Genomic DNA, 23,150 nt, shown 5'->3' with positions numbered 1-23,150 from the left:
CAAGGCTAATTTAGATTTTGGAATCTCATTTGGGCTATCAAAATCTATCTCTTGAAGGACCAGCCTCCTGTGAAAAAGGTTATTTCAGTTAGTAAGCTCAAATGGAGAACCAGAATCTTTGTCTTCATGGGTGCCTCACCAGAGGTTGATGTTGAGCTGCTTGGTCACTTGGAGCAGCTGTGCTCTCTATTCTGCTGGAAGCAGAAACACAAGCACTTGTGTGAAAGGCAGCTTTATACATGGTTGGCCGTCTTGCAGGAGATGATGTGCAGCATAAGTGCCAGAAGACCATAGCAGCTATGGAAAGGAAGACCGCATCTGGAAGTTGTTGTATGGGCCAGAAAGGGAAGTGCATGATTCAGCCAGGGGAATTTGAGACTCTCCAATCTCCTGGTTGCTCAACAGATCAACTATGGAGCAATTGGTCACTGAACAGTGAAACAAATCTGAAACAGCCTTCAGTATCAGTATCACTAAGGTTGGAAGAGATCTCAAAGATCATCGAGTCCAACCTGTACCACAGACCTGATGACTAGAGTAGGGAGGACACTACTGCCCACTGCAGTCTTTGAACTCACGACCTTCCCATTCAGGGTCTTGTGCACTACCAACTGAGCCACATCCCCTCTTAGGCATTGAATGTAAGTGTCCTTCTGTGGAGAAGAAACCAGATATTTAAAATGGCTCCTAATCATTAAAAAAGATAAGTTATTTTGGGTTTACTGTGTCAAAAAAGAGTGGACAGGTGATGCAGAAGATGTGTTGTAGACCGTAGGATGTGGGGACCAGAAGGTGTGGAAACCACAGGATCATTTGCTGTCATTCTTGAATGACAATAAAGCTATAATCCTGACTGGTGTTAAAATAACTCTGAAACCATTACTGGTGCCTACACATGAGCCAGTATCAGATCCATCAATAAATGTTACAGAAGAATTAACGAACTTTGGATAGATGCTTAGGAATATGCAAAATTGAAGTGATCTTTTTTGTTAATCTTGTCATAGTGGTAGAAAAAAAATACAGTGAAGGTTTCTAGCATTATGAGTTTGTGTGAAGTGGAGGATTTCTGCTTCCGTGGGTTTGTGCTCAAGGATGACCTGATTCCAGCAGCTGATAGCGAGGGGTTGTTTTGTACGGTCTTAGCCCGTAATGAAAATGTGAACAACTCTTGCTGGTACAAATAGTTTTTTAATCCAGTTAATTAACATTCAAGTACTTAATGTAGTCTATTAATTAAGACTGCATATGTGTTTACGAATTTTTAATTACCTTAGAATAGACGGAAATTGTAATAATTAATGTTGGGATGCAGACTGCTCCTGCTATGTCAATATTAAAACAAATCAGTCGTCTTGCTTTCTATTTCTTTAAGTAAATATAACCTGGTTAGCATGATGTGTGGAGTCTCAGAGCAGTAGCCATGTGGATGCCTCCTCCCTGGGGGTGTTCAAGGCCAGGCTGGATGAGGCCTTGTGCAGTCGAGTCTAGCTGAGAGGTGAAACACTTCTAGGGGTGTCATGGTAAAAAGACAAAACAGTGAAGAATTTGTGTGGAAGAATTTGCAGGAATCAGAACATGATCAGGGGAGAAAATATGGAACTTGGAAGCTGAGAGGCTCAATTCCACTGGTGATGGATTGGAAGCCTCTTGATGCTGATGTGTGTGAAATTCAAGGTAGGATATTTCAGCTTTTCATGGAGACGATGGGTGTAGGCTAAAATGAGGACACAGCCAGACATAAGAAAAACTATTTGGGGTCAGAGTGGCTGGAGAGCTGCCAAACAGAGAGGGACCTGGGGGTACTGATCGACAGCCGCCTGAATATGAGCCAGCAGTGTGCCCAGGTGGCCAAGAGGGCCAATGGCATCCTGGCTTGCATTAGGAATAGTGTGGCCAGCAGGAGCAGGGAAGTCATTGTGCCCTGTACTCTGCATTGGTTAGGCTGTACCTTGAGTACTTTGTCCAGTTCTGGGCCCCTCAGTTTAAGAAGGACATTGAAACACTTGAATGTGTCCAGAGAAGGGCAACAGGGCTGGGGAGAGGCCTTGAACACAAGCCCTATGAGGAGAGGCTGAGGGAGCTGGGATTGTTTAGCCTGGAGAAGAGGAGGCTCAGGGGTGACCTCATTGCCCTCTACAACTACCTGAAAGGTGGTTGTAGCCGGGAAGGGGTTGGTCTCTTCTCCCAGGCAACCAGCACCAGAACAAGAGGACACAGTCTCAAGCTGCGCCAGGGGAGGTTTAGACTGGAGGTGAGGAGAAAGTTCTTCACTGAGCGAGTCATTTGTCGTTGGAATGTGCTGCCCAGGGAGGTGGTTGAGTCACCGTCCCTGGAGGTGTTCAAGAGGGGATTGGACGTGGCACTTGGTGCCATGGTCTAGTCATGGGGTCTGTGTTGCTAGGTTGGACTCGATGATCCTCAAGGTCTCTTCCAACCTTAGTTACACTGTGATACTGTGTCCCTGCCCATGGTGGGGAGCTTGGGGTAGATGATCTCTAAGGTCCCTTCCAACCTAAACTACACTCTGATTTTATGATTTCTTTGTGAACCTAGCTTTACCTAGCAAAAAGGATTAAAATAAAAGAATTAAAGGATAGATGGTAGTTGTGGTGTGATTGTTGGGCCTTTAAGGGTACAAGCATTCATAATTCTATTCCTCAAAGAATTTCCCTCAATTAAAATAAAATGTGTTGGAGTAAAAACCCAAACAGAAATCAATTCTTGCTATCAGAATAGAGTAGGAGATGTTTTGGCTGCGTGTGTTGCCTGTGAGCTTGTCATCCACAGCGTAGCATAACAAGCTCTGGAAACCCAAGTCCCAACACTGTTTATTCACATTAAGTCTTCAAGTTCCAAAGATTTTCTAGGTCATGATGAGGTCTGAGTGTAGCTTTGTGACACTGTTTTACAACGAACTTCCTAACCTGTGCTCCTAACACTAATTAGATTTGGAGAAGACTAGCATGGCTTGTATTTCTTCAAGTGTTGTATGCAAAAATGTTACAACTCGGTAGGCTTTTTAAGGGAACTGAAGCCTTTTGAAGGTTTGATGCTGTCAAAACAGTGAATACTTGCAAAAATACCTAAGATCAAAAGCTAAGCCTGAAATGAGAAACATTTGTTTTGAGAAAGTTCTGAATTCATAGGTTATAGGCTGTCTGGAAAAGGTAAAAAGCTTGAGGCAGCTTAGAGTAGAACATACACAGAAAGAGTTTTATATGCACATAGCTTTGTACCTATATATAATATATATAAAACACTTGCAGCAGTGTGCATTCAGTAATATTTTTCAATCAATCTCAAAGGAACAGAACATAATTTGGGGGGGGGAGGGGTCTCTTGATAGATGCCACACAAAGGAGAAAAAGATTTGCTATTTATTGGCTGGAATTTCTCAATGTATTGTTTGTGTTTTGTTCTGATACCTTGCAAATCTTCACTCGTGGATTAATTTCTTTTCAGCTGCTGGAGATTGATAATTAGCTGTTTAGAGTTAATACAAGTGTTGTGAGTAAAGGATGCTTCTTTTGAGAAATGTGCTTCATTGGTTTTATTTTTTTTAAGCATTAGTATTTTACAGTCTGTAAGTAAATGAAATTTGCCATACTTTTGATCTACTGGCATTTTAGGTGTTGTCATGTCTCTCTTGCGTGTAGATTTCTCAAGCAGAGAGTAATGAATTGTATATTAAAAACATGGTCTAGCTGTCTGCATCTGCAGCCTGCTTTTCCTTCTCTCTTTCTATACAAATACTCCCTGGTGACAGCTTGGGCATTTTACCTCTTACAAATCTATTTTTTTTCCCTCTTTGTGCCAGACCCTAAGTTTGCCTAGGTATGGAATTATTGGCAGAAGTTTGCTACTCTCTCTGTGATTTCAAAACTACTCCTTGAAAAAAGTTGACACCTGAAAGTACTTTCAAAAGCTGTATTCCCACATGGTTTCTTACTTCTCTCTACAACTACCTGAAGGGAGGTTGTAGCCAGGTGGGGACTGGTCTCTTCTCCCAGGCAACCAGCACCAGAACAAGAGGACACAGTCTCAGGCTGCACCAGGGGAGGTTTAGGCTGGATGTTAGGAATAAATTCTACACAGAGAGAATTACTGCCCATTGGAATGTGCTGCCCAGGGAGGTGGTGGAGTCACCATCATTGGAGGTGTTTAGGAGGACTTGATGGGGTGCTTGGTGCCATGGTTTAGTTGATTAGATGGTGTTGGATGATAGGTTGGACTCGATGATCTCAAAGGTCTCTTCCAACCCAGTTAATTCTATTCTGTTCTGTTCTGTTCTATCTTATAGTTGTGGTTTGATATTATTTTAGTGATGTTTGTATAATCTAGATTTGAGTAATATTCAAGAGTAATATTAAAATCTGTAGAATGAGATTGTCACATGCACTTAAGAGAAAATTACCTGATTGCTTTAGGTTATGCAAAGTGTTGTTCTAAAAAAATAAACAATTTGCAGAGATCAGCTTAGGTTTAAGTTGATTTGCTCCATTTACCCTACCAGTTTGGTCAGGAGAATGTAATGCTTCCCTGGAAATATCTTTCAAATATTACATTGTAGATTAATTTATCAGCTGCAGAATGCTGTTACCCATAAAACTGTTGTACCTATCCTGAAAATTAACTTCTAAAATTAAATATGTGTAAGAGCTGGCCTCTTCTCTTTCAGTTGGTCACCAAAGATCTATTTGGATAAATTATTTGTTGCAAATAAAAATATTCATCTACAGGTGAAAAATAACTCAGGTTTACCAAGAATCACTGTGGTGTTTTTTCCTATTTCCCTTGCAAGGGTGAACAGAGGTTTAGTAAACTTTTAATAAATTAATGACTTGGCAAAGTCTCAAATTGTGCTTCAGTTCTTGGGTTTATCTTGGAGAAGCTGGTTGCAAGCAAATACAGAAGTATCTCCCTAAATGTGACAGAAGAAATGTTGCAAAGGATGCCTACAACTTAAATCCTATTTATAGATAATAGATTGATAGGTGGCAGGTTAATGGATGAAAAATTGTAGTGCTTGTGAGGCTTTTGGGTGGCTCTGTATTTTATTTGTAGCTTTCAGCGTGTATGAACATAATTTCTTGTTGCAGGTTTTTAAATCTGTAAAATTGTTGTTTTGCTCATGATTTGAGTAATGATGGATAGAGAGGTATCAAAACACAGGTGATGAATTCCAGTGCACAGGCATCGAGCAGCATTCAGTGGGTTAGATGATAAGGAAGATGTGACCCTTCCTTTCCTGACTTGGTGCCATTAATTCTGTGGCTTGCAGTGATGGGTTTCCTGTCCCATCAGAGCTGCTGACCCTTTGTACCATCCCATTAATGGCTGCCTTTCCTAGGGCTGATGATGTTGTGATCTAAGCATTGATCTGAGTCTCTGCTGATAGACATTTCGTGCTCTTTGGTGGGAAGAAGCGATGAAACACTGATCTACAATGGCACTTTGATATTGCTGAGAGTTTCTTCTTTTAACGGTAGATTAAATTGTCGTTTGCAGCTCGTGGCTGTGTTTGATGAGCAAGATCCACACCATGGAGGTGATGGCACCAGCGCCAGTTCAACAGGCACACAAAGCCCAGAGATTTTTGGTAGCGAGCTTGGCTCCAATACGGCGTCGGCCTTTCAGCCTTACCAAGCAACAAGTGAAATTGAGGTCACCCCTTCAGTCCTTCGTGCAAGTAAGTAAATGTTCTCCCTATCTTGATGTGTTTCATCTTGATTTTTGAGAATGTCAAGTGCTGGTACCCATTCATACTACTGGGAACGTGATTTGTTCTCTGTCCTTATCAAACGCTGATCAGAATTGAGAAACTGAATAAAAGCTTGTTAGATGCTAGTAAACAAAGCTCTCTGTTATAATAAAGTATTTATAAACTGCTTTTAGGAGCAATAAACTCCTGTGCTTCCAGTTTAAAATTGTCCTTGCACTGAAAGTCATGGCAAAATTTCTGAATGCTGTGTAATTTTTCAGTTTGCCACTTTTATTCTATTTAATGAAGAAAAGGGTAAAAAGAAGCTGAAGATAGGAACACTTTCTGCTGAACCCGTTAATGTTGCTAGGTTGTGCTTGTCACCTTTCCATAAAACCAGCTGCTGATATGTGCATTTACTGTGTTGAGAAAATACAAAGCTTAAAAAACAGAAACCATAGCCAGGAACATCCCTTTATTTTGTTCATCTCAACCTGGGGAACATTTGTTGCAAAACCATGAAGCAAGGAATTTTACATCATATTTTTTTGCTCAGCCAGGATCTTTGACTGTTGCAGCTTACTAAGAAGAAAGATCACACAATGAAATTTACTGTCTAATATTTGTTGTTGTTAAAATGACCATGCAAACAAGACAATTCTCAATAAAGCATTCTGCCCTTTCATGTGCAGCATCTATTTTTTTGCTTACCCAACTTTTGATGGAATGACTCCACTCTAGAGAACTCTTAGAAGTTAGTATCAGTCAGTACTTTGATAGTCTGCAGATGCAGTCTTTCAAGCAATTACTTGTCATTCCCAAGGGTTTACTTTCCTGTAGGTCTTCTTTTAATGGATGGAATCTGTGTTTAAGTAATCAGGTAAAATGTAAATGGCAAACTTACCCCTCTATTAAGTTTGAAGAGTTTTGTACCAGAGTATTCCCTATAAAATTAAGGGGACATCATTTAACAGTTAGCTTACCTATTCTTAAGCATGTATCTTTTCCAGCTATAACTGTGCTTCATTACAGCACAGAATTAAATTAAGGAAAGGATTAATGGCAGAGTAAAGGAGGATCCTAGAATTTCAAGACCCTTCCATTTTACTGTTATTAGGGTATGCCACAGCTTAAATGCATATCTCGTTTCCAGCCAAAAAGCTGTCCTCCTGGTGTCTCGACTTGGGGTGCTGTAGGGCAGGCAGATACATACACATTTTCTCCTTACTGTGATTGTCTGGTGTGTTATACAATACATTGATGTTAGAGCATCAAAATCATACAGTGCAGATAAAATTCAGTGATATATTGGACAGCTCACTTATCTTCAATGTCATTCTGGAAAATACATGGAATACTTAACTAGCTCACTGATGGCTAAAGTGTCCAAAAAGTGCTGTGAGGCCCTACAATACAAACTCTATACAAGTGAGGAAGACTTCTAAAACTGCTGGTACAAACTACAGCTCTTTAGACACTTTTTATAAGAGCAAGCAGAAGTGAAAAGGCTGAAACAATTTGTCATAAATATGTTACCACAAATCAAAGATACTCTCTTATCTACCTAACTCCTTTCTTTTTTTAGTGTTGACAATTAGATATATTTAGTTTTCAAATGTTCCAAACCACAGACCGAGAATCCCAGTCCAGCAATGTTATCATATTAAACATACCTATTTCAAGAATTTAATTTAAATATACATTGAAAATGGAAATAATATCCCTATTGTGTTGCCTTTATAACTTGTGAAGTGAAGCATAGCATACAAATGGTATTCTCAGTATTTCAAATAATTATCTTCTTACTGTGTAAGTTCTATTCAGCAAATAAAACCCATCCAGTTTTGTGGTAGATGCAGATCCTGATTATTACATGTTGACAAGGTCATATATCTATTAATTGGATTGGAGATGGGATACAAAATTGCTGTAATTATTGTAATTTTCTAGCTAATTGCAGGGTTGGCGGTGAATATTTTACTTCTAACAAACGAAAAACAGTATTCCATCTGAAATTGGTTTATAGCATTTGAGACATTTTGTTTTACATCTCTGGTGCTTTTTGCTCACGGGCTGGGCTCTGTTTCTCAGCGGCTTGCTCGCAGACACACAGCTTTGTGCCATTCTGCAACCACTCACCTGCACCCGAGGGGTACCCAGCCGGCTCTGCCTTAGGCTGGGGCTTAAGGGCCTGCTGAGATTTTCCTCTTTGTTCCGGTTGCCATGCTACCCCTTTTGTTTGTTTGTAGATCACGCCATCGCTCTTCTCCCAGCGAGGGAAAGGTTAGCTAGATCAAGTCCAGCTGGAAAAGTAATATTCATTTGGATTCCTCCTTTTCCCATGCACAAACACAGCCTGTACTTGGCGCTTGTGTGTGGGGGGGTTATGTCAAATTGAATCTTCCCATCTAAACGTGGCTGGCTCGTACCCCCTATGTTGTTTTGCAATGTGAAAACACAATTTGATACAAGCAGTTGATTTGTTTATGTTTCTTATCTAGCTCTTTCTCTTGTACTGCTTTTCTATTACCCGAGTTAAACTTTCTTGTGGTGTAGTTCATCAGCTGAGCTGTATTTTTTATTTTTTCCTAAGCATACAGTACACCAGGCAATTTTTGTGTGTGCCTGCGTGCTTTCTGAGAAGAGGTTGGAAGCTCACTGCAGAAGATTGTTAAAGCAGACTGATGTTTATTCCCTGCTGAAATATAAACTGGAGGCGCAGGTGAAAATTGCCAAACCTAATGAGCAATTTGGCAGATAAGACAGGATGTCAGGCAGTGACAGTTCAGCAGCGGGTGCACTGCCTGTGAACCAAGTTGTTTGTTTCACAGTGCTGCATTTAAATATTGTAAATAAAATCCCTCTCCAGCTACATGAGATGTTGTGAAAAGGGTCATCTCTTTGTCTAGTTTTCCTTTCAAGTTACTTGGCTCTGTAAATAACTAAGGGTCGTCTTAGTTCTTGGTGTGAGTATATCTTGTAAGTCTCCCTGAACGTTTCAGCTGTTACCATTAAAAAGCATTTTTAATATATTACAGTTTTTGGAAAATATGTTAAGAGAGGTTTAGAGGACTGATTTAAAAAAATAATATTTCTGGCCCAGAGAAGAGTGAATGGGCTGGGTGATCTTACTTCAGCTTTTTAATGAGGGTTTAGAGAAGATGATACTGGACTCCTCTTATACGGGCACATTGTTGCCGCAGGCAAGAAACACAAGTTGAAACAAGAAAAATGCCAGTTAGATATTAGAAAAAACCAGCTCTCAACTTGAGAATGAAACAAGGCTGCTCAGAGAAGTTGTGGCATGTCTGTTCTTGGAGGTGGGCAGAACTTTGAATACAGCCATGGGAAACCTGATCTATCTGGTCCTGTTTTGTGTGGAAGAGGCTGGAGCAAATGCCCTCCAGAGATCTCATAGAACCTCTGAAGTTACTGTGTAATTCTGTGACTGCAAATGTAAATAATAAACTTGAAGTGTTTGCTTCTTGAAGGTATTATTTGTAAAAGCAGATCATGCTAATGCTGAAATACAGAGCAGACAGTTGTGTGAGCATACTGTGCTCATTCAGCTGCCCAGCATGGTTGAGTATTGTGCTAGTTTGTGCCAGTGTGATACAGGTCAGCTGGCCTTGCCCTTTACAAGACCTCTGCTTTTGTAAGGTTCTCCTAAAGGCTGGTGCTTCTCCCTGAAATACTCCCAGAAGAGCCTAAGCAATTACGAAGATCTGACTGGAAGTGGTGCCCTCCAGTGATGTATTTGCTCAAGTGATCTGTATCTTGTATTTTATTAGGACTTTAAACATCAGTTGCATATTCTGGTCGCAAGTAGACTGTGGGAGAAAAAAAGAAGTCTAGATACCTTCTGTATCTTCTGTGTCTAACTATATTCTTCCACACATTTCCCCCCTTCCCCTTCTCCCTATCTGCTAACTGAAGGGCAGTTGGCATGTCCTGGCAGAGAGTCACTTTTTGTGACCTGTAGGCCTACAAAATGTTCTTACACCTCATGTAACAAGCAAGTCTTTGTGGAAGTGTCTCCTGTGTGTTCTGCGTGCTGCTGAGCGCTGTCCTGCAAGGCAGGAAGGCATCTGGTTGGTGATGGCAGATCTGTCCTCTTCCTGACTAAGCCATTGGTTGGTCAATGACCATGGGTGAGTCAGTTCTTATGTCCATTGTAAATATGTGTGTGTCTTGTTTTAGCATCTCACAATTGGAGAGTTCAGAAAAGGCAATACCAACAACCCCCACCCCCCCCGGTTAAAGGTGTGAGCACATAAATACGTGAGGGAGTTTCAGTTATTTTAATACTGTTTTAAATGTGGCACTTCACTGATTGATACAAGTATTTATCTGCAGTCCCAAATGCAGCTTCTGAAAATTAATTTGTTGATATTCTGAGATGCCTTTGTTGAATGGCTTGGAGCACTGCACGTTAATGTGTTGGCAAAGGACCTGCGTATTTGCTCATTTCAAAGCTGATGACAGTTTCAGTGCTCTTTCCCACATATGGCCATTAAAAACTTCCCTTCTTATTTGTATCTCTTCGACTCCTTCTTCAGCTGTGAGTCAGCTTTATATATGGAAATAAAGTCATTTTCAAATGTCGAAGAACTACGGAAGCAAGAGATTAGAAGAAGGAGGAGGAGTAAGACGAGTTCATCAAAAACCAGATGTTTGGAGCTTATCAGATGGAGTTAATAGTTGCTTACAAACTGTAGAGAACGTCATCCACATTTAAAATAACAGATTATGGCTTTGTGGGCTACGCTTGCTGAAGTCAATGGGAGGTTTTCCACTAGCTCCACCAAAGTTTGGGTCAGATTAACTTTCTATGGTGAGTTTTGGTAAAGAACCTTCATCAGTGACCAGCTGGTGTTCAGGTGCCTGTTGTTCCAATGTGGTTTGATGAATGAAATCCAAAAGATTTCCTATCATTCCCACTTTTATTTCCTTGCCAGTTTCTCAGATGTTTCCTGGATAATCTGAAAAGAACCTCTGACTGAGGCTTGTACCAAGCTGTTGGCAGCTGACTAAGGAAGGCTTCTCATGCCTTGGAATATGAGGACAAGATTTAGCAAAGTCTGTTTCCTCACCTTCTGGTGCTCTCGCTGTTCAGGAATTCTTATCGCATTTATCCCTGTAACTCTATCAAGGATGTGATTGTTTTAAAGCCAGAGTTATTGAATCAAAAAAATCAGTACCAGGTGCTGCTTTCTTCCATGAGGCTAAATTTGTTCTTTCTACAACACAGTTCTGACTTGAGTGATCTCCAGTTGGTGTTTTCTCCAAGCATAGAGCTCTGCTGTTAATTTGGGATTGTTGAGCAGTTCAAAACCCATGTGTTTTTGATAAGGCCGTGACACATTTGTAAAAACAAATGGATTCTAAACTGCTTAAGTTTATAAATTAACCTTTAATATTTTCAGTCTTCTCAGTACACCATCAAGCAAAATTCTGTAGCTTCTAGGAAGATTACAAGAAAAAATAAAAATCTATGACACCAATGAAGTAAAGAATTTTAGAACTTGCTGGATTCCGTAGAGGAGACTCAAGTAATCATAGGGCATTTCGAGATGTCATTTCATATGGTGAGAGCTTCTATCTTTGAGTACTGATAATACAGAATTAGAGTACAGAATACAGAATTAACCAGGTTGGAAAAGACCTCAGAGATCATCAAGTCCAACCTAGCACCCAACACCATCTAATCAACTACACCATGGTACCAAGTGCCTCATCCAGGCTCTTCTTAAACACTTCCAGGAATGGTGACTCTACCACCTCCCTGGGCAGCACATTCCAATGGCCAATCTCTCTTTCTGGGAAGAACTTCTTCCTAACATCCAGCCTAAACTTCCCCTAGCACAGCTTGAAACTGTGTCCTCTTGTTCTGGTGCTGGTTGCCTGGGAGAAGAGACCAAGCCCCACCTGGCTACAACCTCCCTTCAGGTAGTTGTAGAGAGCAAGAAGGTCTCTCCTGAGCCTCCTCCTCTCCAGGCTAAGCAACCCTGGGCCCCTCAGCCTCTCCTCACAGGGCTGTGCTCCAAACCCCTCCCCAGCCTCATTGCCCTTCTCTGGACACGTTCAAGTGTTTCAATATCCTTCTTAAATTGATGGGCCCAGAACTGGACCCAGGACTCAAGGTGTGGCCTACCTAGTGCTGAGTCCACAGTCAGAATGACCTCCCTGCTCCTGCTGGCCACACTATTCCTGATGCAGAAGCCCACAGCGCCAGTTACTGCAGCAAGCAACCTTTGCTTTAATGAACTAGAGTACTTCCTTTCAACACCTCAAGCCTATTTATTGACCACAAGAGGCACTGAGCTTTCTGCCAGCACACCAAACCTAGAATCACTGGAGGCACATTTAATGGGGAACAATAATAATACAATACTATATCTGATACCTGGTAGCATCATGTACCATAGATACAGAATGTAGCACAGGAGAGATAGGAGGAAATGGTTATGAAGATGTGAAGTATTGAATTTGAATAGTTTAAGAAGTCAGGTTTGGTTATTAGTCTAAATTTGACATCTTAAATAGATTTAATGATCACTTCAACAAGAAGCTATTATGGAAATCACAGCCGTATTCTGCAAATGTTTTGATGCGCACGTGTGGTGCTGAGGTTGTTGCTGGTTGCATTTTCCCCTTCTTTAAATGAAAGGTAACTTTTTCCTTAAGGGAACAAAAATAGGGTGCCATTTCATGCAAACACTGCAACATAGCTGCTCAAGTCTATTGTATTGTGGCATCATGGGTTTAATCCCATTATGGTAAAGCTGTGTGTTTATTGAAAAGAGTTTGCCATCACACACGTATCAAGTACTGTAATAGCTCTTTCTGTAGATAATTCATTGATTAACCCTCTCTTTTTGTTGTTGTTGTTTCATCGTAAGCACAATGAAGGAAAAGGAACATAAATCTGAAATGAGTAGGGAACACCTTTTTGGGATATGGACAGCCACCCAGTACAATTCTTTGCTTTTATGGAGATGTGTGCGTGCTAGACTTTGTTTAATCCACCAGTTCCTAAAAACCTTGTGCAGTATTTATAGGTACAGGTTCTGCAATGAGGCATGCTTCAAGGCATCCTTAATATCCAGAACCTCTAGTTTGCAAAAGTAGCTGGTATCTCAGTGAAGTTTTGCTTTGCTTTGAGGCAACAGCATTAGTCTTTTGTGAGGGGACTACTGACAAAATTTGGCAGCAGCAGAAGATGCAGAGTTTGTCAGATGTGCTGAAGTATTCACTTGGTCCTAAGTGAGATGATCCTATGGGAAGGGTGTTGTAGGGCTAGTGAAGACTGTTCTGATGCTGGGGTCTCTGTGCCATGCTGTCTTGAGTGTAACAGCTAGTGCATGTCATCCCTCCCCACTGGACAAGCTTATGGATATTTTTGACTGCAAGCCCAGGACTGTAAGGTATTTTACTTAAAGCATATCCTTAATTAGGCTAAACTTACGCTAAAGTAAGAGCATTGTTGCTTATTTTTGGTCTTGATTCACAGGGGATCTTCTTGCTCCCCTCTTTACTGTGTTTGCAGCACATGGGCTTGCATACTTTCTCAGACAGGCATGTGCTTTGGAGATAGACCGTCTCTTTTGGTGATTACCAGGAAAAAGTACTTTAAATTCTGTGTCTTCTGACGTGTTCTTTTGAGGGGGATGAAGCAGGGACAGATGGCTGCTAGTTGAATAGGCTTGTTTTTTAGTTTGATTTTTGTTTACTCTCTCATGCACTGAAAGAGACTGAAAGATGATACAGAAATAAAGAGAGTGAATGAGAAATAACTTTCCACAAATTTGCCTTATTTCATACTTCTGCGAAGATAAAATTTGTACTTTCTCCCACTCATCTCTTGCTGTAGATCTTAAATGAGTTGTTTAATAAAGATGAGCTCCAACTTCAGAAATGCTGTGGGTTCATGTTAGGGTCACATTAAGCATTTAGGGTGAGAATTAAGCATATTTGTTTAGAAGAACTATTCTCCAGAGCTTGTGGCCCCAGATGATGTGGAGGTGACAAATCTGTCTCAAGCCCATGAACCTGATCTGAGCCGAGGCATGAACTCCCCACCTGCTCTCTTGCTAGTACGGCTCGGGTCCATGTCCCCAGCTGGTCTGCAGACAGGGAGTCCTCATCACCTGCTCATGACACTTTTAGGGGCAGATGAGGTCCCCCCTTGGTGACACAGCAGTCACCTCGCTGTGGGGCCTTTCACCACTCAGGCTGATGCCAGAGCTTGGCTGTGTGTGATTGAAGGTGAATGTGAATTCAGGCTGTGTTCCAGGTCTGTGTTTCTTGCCTCCATTATGGAATTAGGTCATTAATTCTGTCAACATTTCTGGATTTAGAGAAGCTGGAAGTGATTGTGCAGCTGGGAAGGGAGTTGGGGACTGCAGGAGTTTACAGAGAAAAGCAAAATTGGTTCTTGGGTTAAGATAAAATATTTGTACTACTACTTGCATGCATACAGTAAAGTACTGTACAAAGAGAGCAATACCAAGCTATTGTGTTAGCTTCTAGAGCTTGTGCATGAGTTGGGCATTAGGCTTCTTAAATCAAACTTTGATCAACGATTAAAACCTTATCCTGAGGGGCTGGATTTGATTCAGCAATCTGTACAGCATTGATCACAGCTGGAAGTAAAATTGGGACTCTTGGCAGTTGCTGGGTGACAGCTGATTCAAAGTAGGCACAATGGATGAGGTGAGTGTCAACAGACTTCAGGTTATGAATCCTACCTAAATATGTGAAGCAAGCTTGTCATGGAGGCACCCACAATACAGAGGGTTGAGGACAATATGAATGAAGAAGTTCCTACACAGGCATAATTATTTGGGAAGTATATTTGGGTCGTGGGCTGTGTGTCATGAATGCGGATAGTCCCATGTGAGTTTCTGTCAGAGTAAAGTTGAGTTTGAGAAACTTCCATGCAGTTTTGTGTTTAAATCAACAGTGTTGTCTGCTTTGGCTCTGACACTGACATCTAGTCACTTTATGTTCCTAAACTGGTGAACCTCTGCAAAGAAGTAGCTGTATTTCTTGGATGCATTCTCAGAACCTCAAAGCTTAAGAGGTCATGCCACATGGCACTGAAAAGACAGCCTAAATCTGAGGGAGCAAGCATGATGTGAAGTTAATGAGTGCTGAAGCACTTGAACTGCCTTTACAGCTCTGTGCATTTGAGTGACTTTGTACCCCATTCCTTCACATTCTGTGCAGTGTCTGGGTGTTAGGACCATCCTGCCCTTCCTCCTGTTCAGGGCACCCCAGCTCCCCATGGGCTTGAGAGAGAAAAGCTCCCTCCCGGTATGCATGCTCAGCCTCTGAATGGCTGGCTGGAGAAAGGAGCCATCCTTCAAACATAGTCTATTAAAGTAAATGCCTTTTCAGGTTTGCAGGCAGAGTAACCGTGCACAACACTGCTGAGACTGTTCCAAATGGACTAACAATTGCAGAAATGCCAGCAGTTCATTTTTTAGTAGATTAGAAAGAATAAAATTGCGTCCACCGGTTTGACGAGTTGGAGAATGGACCCACGTGCCTTGTTAGCCAGCCCTGCACAATATACAAATTAATCTTGCAGTGATGTTTGGTAAATCCTCTCTTGATCTCTCTGCTTTTAGGCTTTCTGGAACCAAAACCTGAGAAATGTTTTCTGCATATGAAAGCTTTCTTTTATTCCAGCCCACTTTAAGCTCTGATGTTTAAGACCTTCATTAGATGACAGAGGGATTTTAGGTCAAGCACTGCCTGACTCTCCCAATGATTTCCATCTGAAGGGTCTTTCAGAGCGAAGCCTCTTCATGTTTTATTTAAAATTTTAGCTGAGCTCTTGACTCATGGCAAAATAAATAAAAATGAAGGGCTTACTAGGAGTGCAGCAGTGAAAAAACGATACAACTGCTCTTTCCAATGAACTGGGTGACATTTATCTATGAGAAATAGCTGTTAAGTGAGTGAATAAAGTTGCAGCTCTAGTTTGACAAAGTAGGCAATCTTTCTGTGACTATTGTACATGCAGATGATTTACCTTTACCTCTGTTTTAAGTTCACCTTTAGAGTAATAAAATGTAAGGGGGCAAAGTCTTCCCCTAATCCTGTTTTCCCATAGCCCTTTGCTATGTTGCTTAAAGCATGCTGGTGAGAAGTGTTTTCATTTTTTGCATCCATGAGAGCAGGAGGGAAATCTGTTTGCAGTTACTGCTTGTACTGAGGTAGTATTGCTAGTTTCTGCTTCAGCAGTGACTAGGGGTGTGGGACATGTAGCTGAAGGCCTGGGGAGCGGGTTCCTGGTCTCTGCCAGATCATTGCCTTTGTGGTGAGCAGAACTGCCTCCAGGAGGTGGAGGGAGAGAAGCCATATATTAGGAGCTCTGCAGGGAGAGATGAGAAAATGGAAGTGTTTCAAAGTGTAGCCCCCAAAAAAGCGAAGGGTGGAAAAAGCTTTGGTGAAAATGCATCTGTGGCTATGCAGAGATGTTTGTTTATTGCAACTTGGACTGTGGGTTTTATGTGTCAGCTGAAGAGTTTGTCCTAAGCTCTGTGTGTCTGTTGACAGTTCATCTCTACAGCAGTGCATTGTGATGGTCCAGAAAGGCTGTGGAAGATGAGAGTACCAAATGAAGTGCACATTTGAGACATGTCCTTGGCAGCTCTGGGAGTGAACAGCTGGACTCCTGAGGGTGCAGGCGGTGGGTGTGCTGCAGGGCAGCTGTGCCCAGGAGCATGCCCCAACCTGAGGCAGGGGAGCAGGGCTCAGGGCAGCAGATGTTTTGCCAGGGTGTGACCCCACACTTTTCTTGTGGCACATGGCCACCTGGGTGCATGCCCAGCAGGGTGAGCTCATAGGTGTGCACAGTGTGTGCATGTGTGAACTGATTTGTGCTTTTATATTAAATTTTCTCACAAGATGTTAATAGCTGTGAGTCCAGGGTGTGAGAGTGACACCAGTGTGTCTGTGCTGTTGCCCGGTGTGACCGCTGGGGTACGTGCAAGCTCCCAGAGCCGTACTTCCTTCTGCGTTTTTACCAGCATGATTTTGTGGATGCGATTTCGTTGCGTGGGATTCCTATTATGGGCTGAACTGAATATTAAATTACTTCTCAAACCCTCAAGGCAGTACATCAGTTTCACTCATACTGAGCAATTTGTGCTGTGCTGTGTGTGCCATGTACCAGCTTCAGTTCCTGAATTCTCCCAGGGCTAGGATTTTGCTCTGTTCATTTCCATTTTCCCTTTTCAAAGTCGGAATATTTTACTAAGGGTGAAAATTTTTTAACGAGGTATTTTAATTTGTTCTGATGTGATGGGCTTGTAGTCCTCCCCTCCCCTCATCCAGATTTCACCAGATGTTTTAAATATTTTCTGAGTACATGTGCTTTCAAGGTTTTTCTGCAAATCCAATCGTGTTTAACAGGCACCGAGTCCTTGTGAATCGATGTTGTGCGTTTTCTCTGCTTTATGCCTCCCAGAGCTGGCAGATGTCTTGAGTTCTAGGACAAGAGATTTTCAGTATTTTATGAAAGCAGATAAGATGAGGACATAGTTAGTATTTCCTCAGAAAGGAACAGTGTGTCAGACCCCTGTGGGAGGAAGACATTTCACTGACCACATGTTTTGTAGAATTTGGTAAGGTTAGTAAGTAATTAAACCCGATAGTGCATCGTGGGCTGCATCAAAAGTGTTGGTGCTTGTAAGGAAAACACTACTTGTTTGGGTTTTTTTTCTTCACTTCTACTCCTCTCTTATTTTACTTGTTTGTAAACTTGAGTGGCATATGCAACACATAAAGAATACAGGGCATTTGCTTAGATTTCCTTTGGGAAAAGCTCTTACTCATAAAATCATAGTTTTAGCAAGATGGATAGTAATTTTTCACTCATAGCTAATGTGCTCAATTTAGAGTTTGAATTTTCACCTTGACCAGCCAAGATAAATGTAATTGTTTCATTTTAGCCATAATGGTTTTTTGTGATTTTTTTTTCCTGGTGATGTGCCATGCCATATCAATTGCTTGTTCTGTGCTTTCTTACTTGATTTTTTTTCTCCTGCTGTTTTTCTGTCATTTGCTTTAAGACACCTGGAGGGTCATTTTTAACAGTAAAAAGTGAGGAAATGTCAAAGGTGAGGCTGTTGATAAAGGCTCTTCATGTGCTCTGTGCTTTCTGTCTGTAGTTATCAAGCTGCAGAATGCGAGATGCTCAGCATGTGTGACGGGGATGAGGCTTTAACCTGAGAGGAGGTTAGCTGCGACTTCTTGCTCCTTCCATTTCCATTTGCTGACTTTCAGATTGAGAACCTGGTGCAGCTGGGTTAACTTGATGCCTCATGGAAATTTCAGAAAGGACACCACCACTTTATATTTATGTGCCTGTGATCAGATACAGAAGGAGAAAGGCAAAAGGAAGGCATGAAGAATTCAAGAACAAAAAAATCACAACAGAGGAAAATAAAGAGGAACCAGTGGCAAGGAATGCTTACCTCCCTGGGGACAAATAAAATACATAACTGCTTCCTTGATGCTACTTAGCCATATAAACAATTACCCTAGGAGCCATGTAAATAATATATGTGTATGAGAGAGTAGTGAGTAGGTTTCTGTGGCGCTCTCTCTCTCTTTCTGCTTTCTGCCCTCACCCTCCCTCTGTTTCTTTTTCTTTGCAAAACTATCTCTGTAGAATCTGAGAGTTAGTCCATGCCAGAAACTGAAAAAAAGGAGAAGGAAAAAAGTTAAAGACATGAAAGGGAAGGATAATCCCCCATGATTACACTTTTGTTATTTCTCAAGTGTTAATCACAAAATGAAAAATGGTATTGTGTGTAATCTTAGATTTGTATAAGTGCATGATGACATTTTGAATTACCTTTCCTGAAACACAAACTGTAGATGTCTCAGACGTAGAAGACATTCACTGAATTGCAGAGCTTTAAAAATGACAGTCCTGGGGCTTTGATGGATTCTCTGGCTCCTGAAGTCTTGAAATTAAAGTCAATATTTTTCTGTATTTCCAACAGAAGTTAAAAGACTAAATGCAGACATTATTGTGCAGTGTACCTGGGCTTATATAGGTGTTTGACAGGATGATCACAGGGTGTCTGCAGGATTTGAGTTATGAGGCTTGTTTGGAGTCTTGCTGTAGTGCAGCAGTACATGTTGTGAATGATTCCTTGCAGTCTTGGACTTGTGCTTTTCTCATTTAACATTCTTTTGGATTTGTTTTCTAGCACTTTAATTTTTGGTGAGGTTTTTCCAGCTGCACTCACTCTTCCTATTTATGGTGTCTCTTCAGCTGCTTCCGTAGGCTTTCCATCCCTGTCCTTTCCCCAGCCTTACTGCTGTAATGCTCTTTTCTCCTGCAGACCTTTCGTCACCTTGGTTTCTTATTCGTGCCGTGTTTTGTTTGTAGATGGAGGCTGTGGAGTTTTTGGTTTGGTTTATGGATTTTTAATTATTTTATTTTTTTAAGGGAAAAAGATGAAAATATGCTTAAAATATTTTTTGGCCTTCATTTTTTGATTCATCTCCTTCTTAATGCAGACTAAAGAGGATGGACAGCACCTCATTCTGTCACCGTGGCTGGGACTGGTCTCATTGTCCTGCAGGACTAGCTGACAACAGGACTAGCTGGCAGCAGGGCTGCTACCCAGGAAACAGGCTGATAAAAATTCCACATTAATTTTTCACACTTTCCTGGCCCTTTAACAGAAAGGGATCTGGGTTGGCTCAGCAGAAAAAGGGATGTCTTGTGTCCTTTTCTTCCCAGAGCATTTATCCTCTTTACTGTACTTTATGGCCAGCTGCTGGTGTGGCTGTACCATAAAAAATTCCTGAGACTGTGTTTTGTAACAGCAGCTTCAAATCTGATCTGACTGAGTTAGTAGGAAAAGATAGCTTCTATTTGTGGCTGTTGTGGTATGACTGCTTATTGTTGAAGCTTTAGTGCAGAAGACAGTTTACCTTACAGATGATTTTTTTGTTTGCTTGTTTTAATAAGAAAAATAGGTTAAAGCTGCAAGCCACCACATAACTTGCTAAGCATGACTGCAAAATGCAGAAATGATGATAATATGAGATCCTGTGAGGAAAGCCATGCAAGAATGCCTGTGGGCCTAGGATTTTATTCCTTTCCTTTTACAGTCAGAGACTGAAAAATGCTTATGCAATATTCATTCAGGATGTGCAGCAAACTGGCATTTGGAAGCATTCAATTTTCTTCATAATTGTTCTCCATTCACTTGGCCGATTATCAGTAATTTCAGGGAATTAGAGATGCTGCTTTTAGAAGTTTCTAGTGAACTCTTTAGAATTGTCAAACCACAACAAACCTGCCACTTAGGCAGCAATTTTCCTTCTTGCTGTCCTCACACTGATGTTAGATCGCTGTTTGGAGAGGGCTAGGTGAGCAAATTGCTGTGTAGTAAAGCAGTAGGGAACTTTTTTTTCAGCCTCATGCTGCTAAGTGAGTTTTGATCCAAGAGGTTTTGTGTTTGTTTTGTTCATGCAAAGACTTTTATCCTCCAGTCTGAGTCCAGGGAGGTTGTTTTTTCTTGATAGCAAGATCTGCACATGTATATTCTGTTAAAGAACTTATTAGTATATGTTGTAGATTATGCTTTTATTTCTGTAGTCATTTCCAGGTGAATCCCTCAAGAATGTAATTCAACCCATATAATGTCCATGTCTTCCATTTTCCTCTGCTGTAAACTGAAAAGGAAAACAAAATTGGTAACTTCTCAGGAGTGGGGTTCTGAAGTGCCATTTACCAAAAAGGTGACTTTCTGTCCTCTCTGGCTGCATCACAGGACTTCCTAAAACACAATGTGTATGCAGGGACAAGAGCTGCAAGCTTCCTGTAATCAAAGAGGAGTGCTGGGAGTGACTGTTGGGAGATATGTGACAGCATGGTTCGCTGACTCAGTGGGATATGTTCAGCACCTACCTGTAGGCTGTGGATGTGCTGAGAGCTTCATGGTCTCTCTCAATTTCTTTCTATCCCTCTCTCTTGGAGTCAGCAGGCTAAGAGGACCAACATCCCAATACTATGCCTGTGCCAGTGAGGAGTGTGGACATCTGAATGAGTGTAGGCATAGGTGGTATTGACCCATTCACAGTATCACAGTATAACTTAGGTTGGAAAGGACCTTGAGGATCATTGAGTCCAACCTATCAACACAGACCCCATGACTAGACCATGGCACCAAATGCCATGTCCAGTCTCCTCTTGAACGCCTCCAGGGATGGTGACTCAACCACCTCCCTGGGCAATTCTTCTCAGTGCATTCTTCTCAGTGAAGCTGCTGAGGTGCTGATGCTGAAGGGGTGCGAAGGCCTCAGATGTTTAACTGCTTTTCTCTCTAGCTACACAGAAAAAGCAAAACCGATTACACTTGATGGACGTTTTTAGTCCAGTAGTCATATTTGAGGTAACCCAACTGCTTCTCAGGAACATGAGATCAACCTTGTTTTACACAAATAGTTTTGGTAAGCTCAGAAAAAAACAAACATACCACTTTATTTTGATCTGCCTTACACTAGAATTGATGTAGTAGTAGTCACACAAAAAGTTCAGTGATGGTTGTATTCCAAGAGCCAATAAAAACTTGATGAGGTGAGTTCTCGTACAGGTGTTAATAGGCTCTGCTTTTTAACAGGTTGCATAAATGCAGGCAGCTATTTCTCTCCTCTTACGTGAAATTCAAGATAGCTACTTTTATTAAACAGTGAAGCAGGTTTTAGTTAGAAACACCACATTTGATGTAAAACTAATGTACTGTGGCAAAATATGTATGAAGCATTTCTTAGATTGTAGGTAGTGAACTAAGCACTTCAGTAAACAGAGGAGGTTTCCTGCTAGAAGCACATTCACTGCTTGATGCACACTGCAGGGAAGTTGATCTGTGAGAGCCTGTGGATATTCTACCCATAGTCATTTGTACATCATCCCCGTGTTTGTTCTGTGAATGTCCAGGTGCTGTGTACACACCTCATAAGGATGAATGGATTGAGAATCAATATACTGGGAGGTCTAAATACCGGAAAACTTTCTCATGTAAGATAAAAATGATGGTACTAAGATGTGTTTCCTAAAACCCATTCTTATCAGGTGAGTTAAAGAAATAACTCCATGGCTCTCCTATGACTTTATTTTAGTGGTTATTCTTCCTTTTGAGGAGTGAAAAATGTCTGAACTGCATTTCACAGATCCTTTGTGGAGAACTTAAGCTAAAAACCATGATTAGAGTGACTTTTCTTTGTGGTTTAGCAGCATCATCTTGCAGACATATAGCTGCAAGCTGGACAGGGGAAGCCTGTAGTTGCTGAAGGTTGGTCACCACAATGCTCTTACAGTTGTCCTTTACATAGTCACTGTGGCCTCAAAATGCAGTTTGGGCACTCATCCCATTCTTTTGCATCTCTATGTTGACAGTTGGGTGTACCCTTCGATGTTCCTGCTTTACTCCCATTGACTGAGGTCATTGGCCTTGGTGCTGCAGGGGCTGCGTCTGGGTGTGTGGCGCTCAGAGAAGTGACTGCTCTGTCCATTAGCTCACATGCAGGCAGCCCTGGCCGTGGCCTTGCCTGGACTGGAGGAGCTGTAGTTCTCTTGCTTCCCATGTTTTTACTTTGTCTCGGTGGAGGTATTTTCAGCTTGTTACATTTCTGCAGGGAGGCCCCAGAGAGAGCAAGGTGTATGTAGTAGTAGCACAAGGTACGTGCCTGGGTTCAGGGGCAGAAGGAGGTGTTGGGTTGCTGGATGAGTTGCAACAGCAATTTACTGGTTTTGCAGAATTCTCTTGTCCAAATGACGACTTGCAGGGTTTTGCTAAATAACCTATGCTAGGCTATTGATTTTTCCTTTGAATCTGCTGAGACTCCTCATGTTCAAGCAACAGCCTTGAGTTATTCAAGAGGACCAAGTAGTATATGCTGACTGTCCCCTTCTTTTCTCACTTTAGTGTATCAATACATTTTGGGCTGCAGAAGAAGAAATGCCTTATGAATCTCCTTTGAAGAATGAAACAGAATGAAAACTCCTCAATATTATAAAATGACTAGTAATCATTATCATTTAAAAAATCTGACCAACTTGTCACCTTTCTGCGTGTGGATATTTGAAATTGTAGCACATTCTAGGATGATACAAGGAAGGAGGCTTGTGGTGTGGAGACAGCTTGGAAAAGTTAACTGCTGGGAATCTGAGAGATTCTGGCATGAAGTACATACCATAGTATTTCAGTAAAGTCTTCTGTTAGTTCTGGCTAAAGCTGTTTCTCCACTAAGAAAGATGATCTTAGTCTCTGAGCTAGAACCAATCAGAAATTGCATTGGAAGTTGGCAACTGCAAGCATGAAAAGTCATTGATCCAAAAATTCATAAACTGTCTTCCATGTAGTGAGATTTCTTCTTTGAACTTCAGCTGAAGCTCTTTCTATTT

At 41.4% G+C, this 23,150-nt stretch overlaps 1 protein-coding gene across 18 annotated transcripts in view; it reads left to right on the top strand.

The window, feature by feature from the left end:
- PARD3 (par-3 family cell polarity regulator) overlaps positions 1-23,150 on the top strand; it is a 437,461-nt gene that overhangs the window by 137,853 nt on the left and 276,458 nt on the right. For all 18 annotated transcript variants that reach the window (XM_068146264.1, XM_068146259.1, XM_068146253.1 and 15 more), the window contains one exon: positions 5,512-5,692. In XM_068146264.1, coding sequence (XP_068002365.1) covers positions 5,512-5,692 — 181 coding nt within the window. The remainder of the gene's footprint in view (positions 1-5,511; positions 5,693-23,150) is intronic.

This window comes from Melanerpes formicivorus, unplaced genomic scaffold (genome assembly GCF_026170545.1).
Source record: "Melanerpes formicivorus ecotype bairdi unplaced genomic scaffold, bMelFor1.0.p_v2 SCAF_13, whole genome shotgun sequence".
In the NCBI taxonomy this organism is placed as follows: domain Eukaryota; kingdom Metazoa; phylum Chordata; class Aves; order Piciformes; family Picidae; genus Melanerpes; species Melanerpes formicivorus.
Note: the sequence above shows the minus strand (reverse complement) of the source record. Positions and strands in the feature narration are given on the sequence as shown.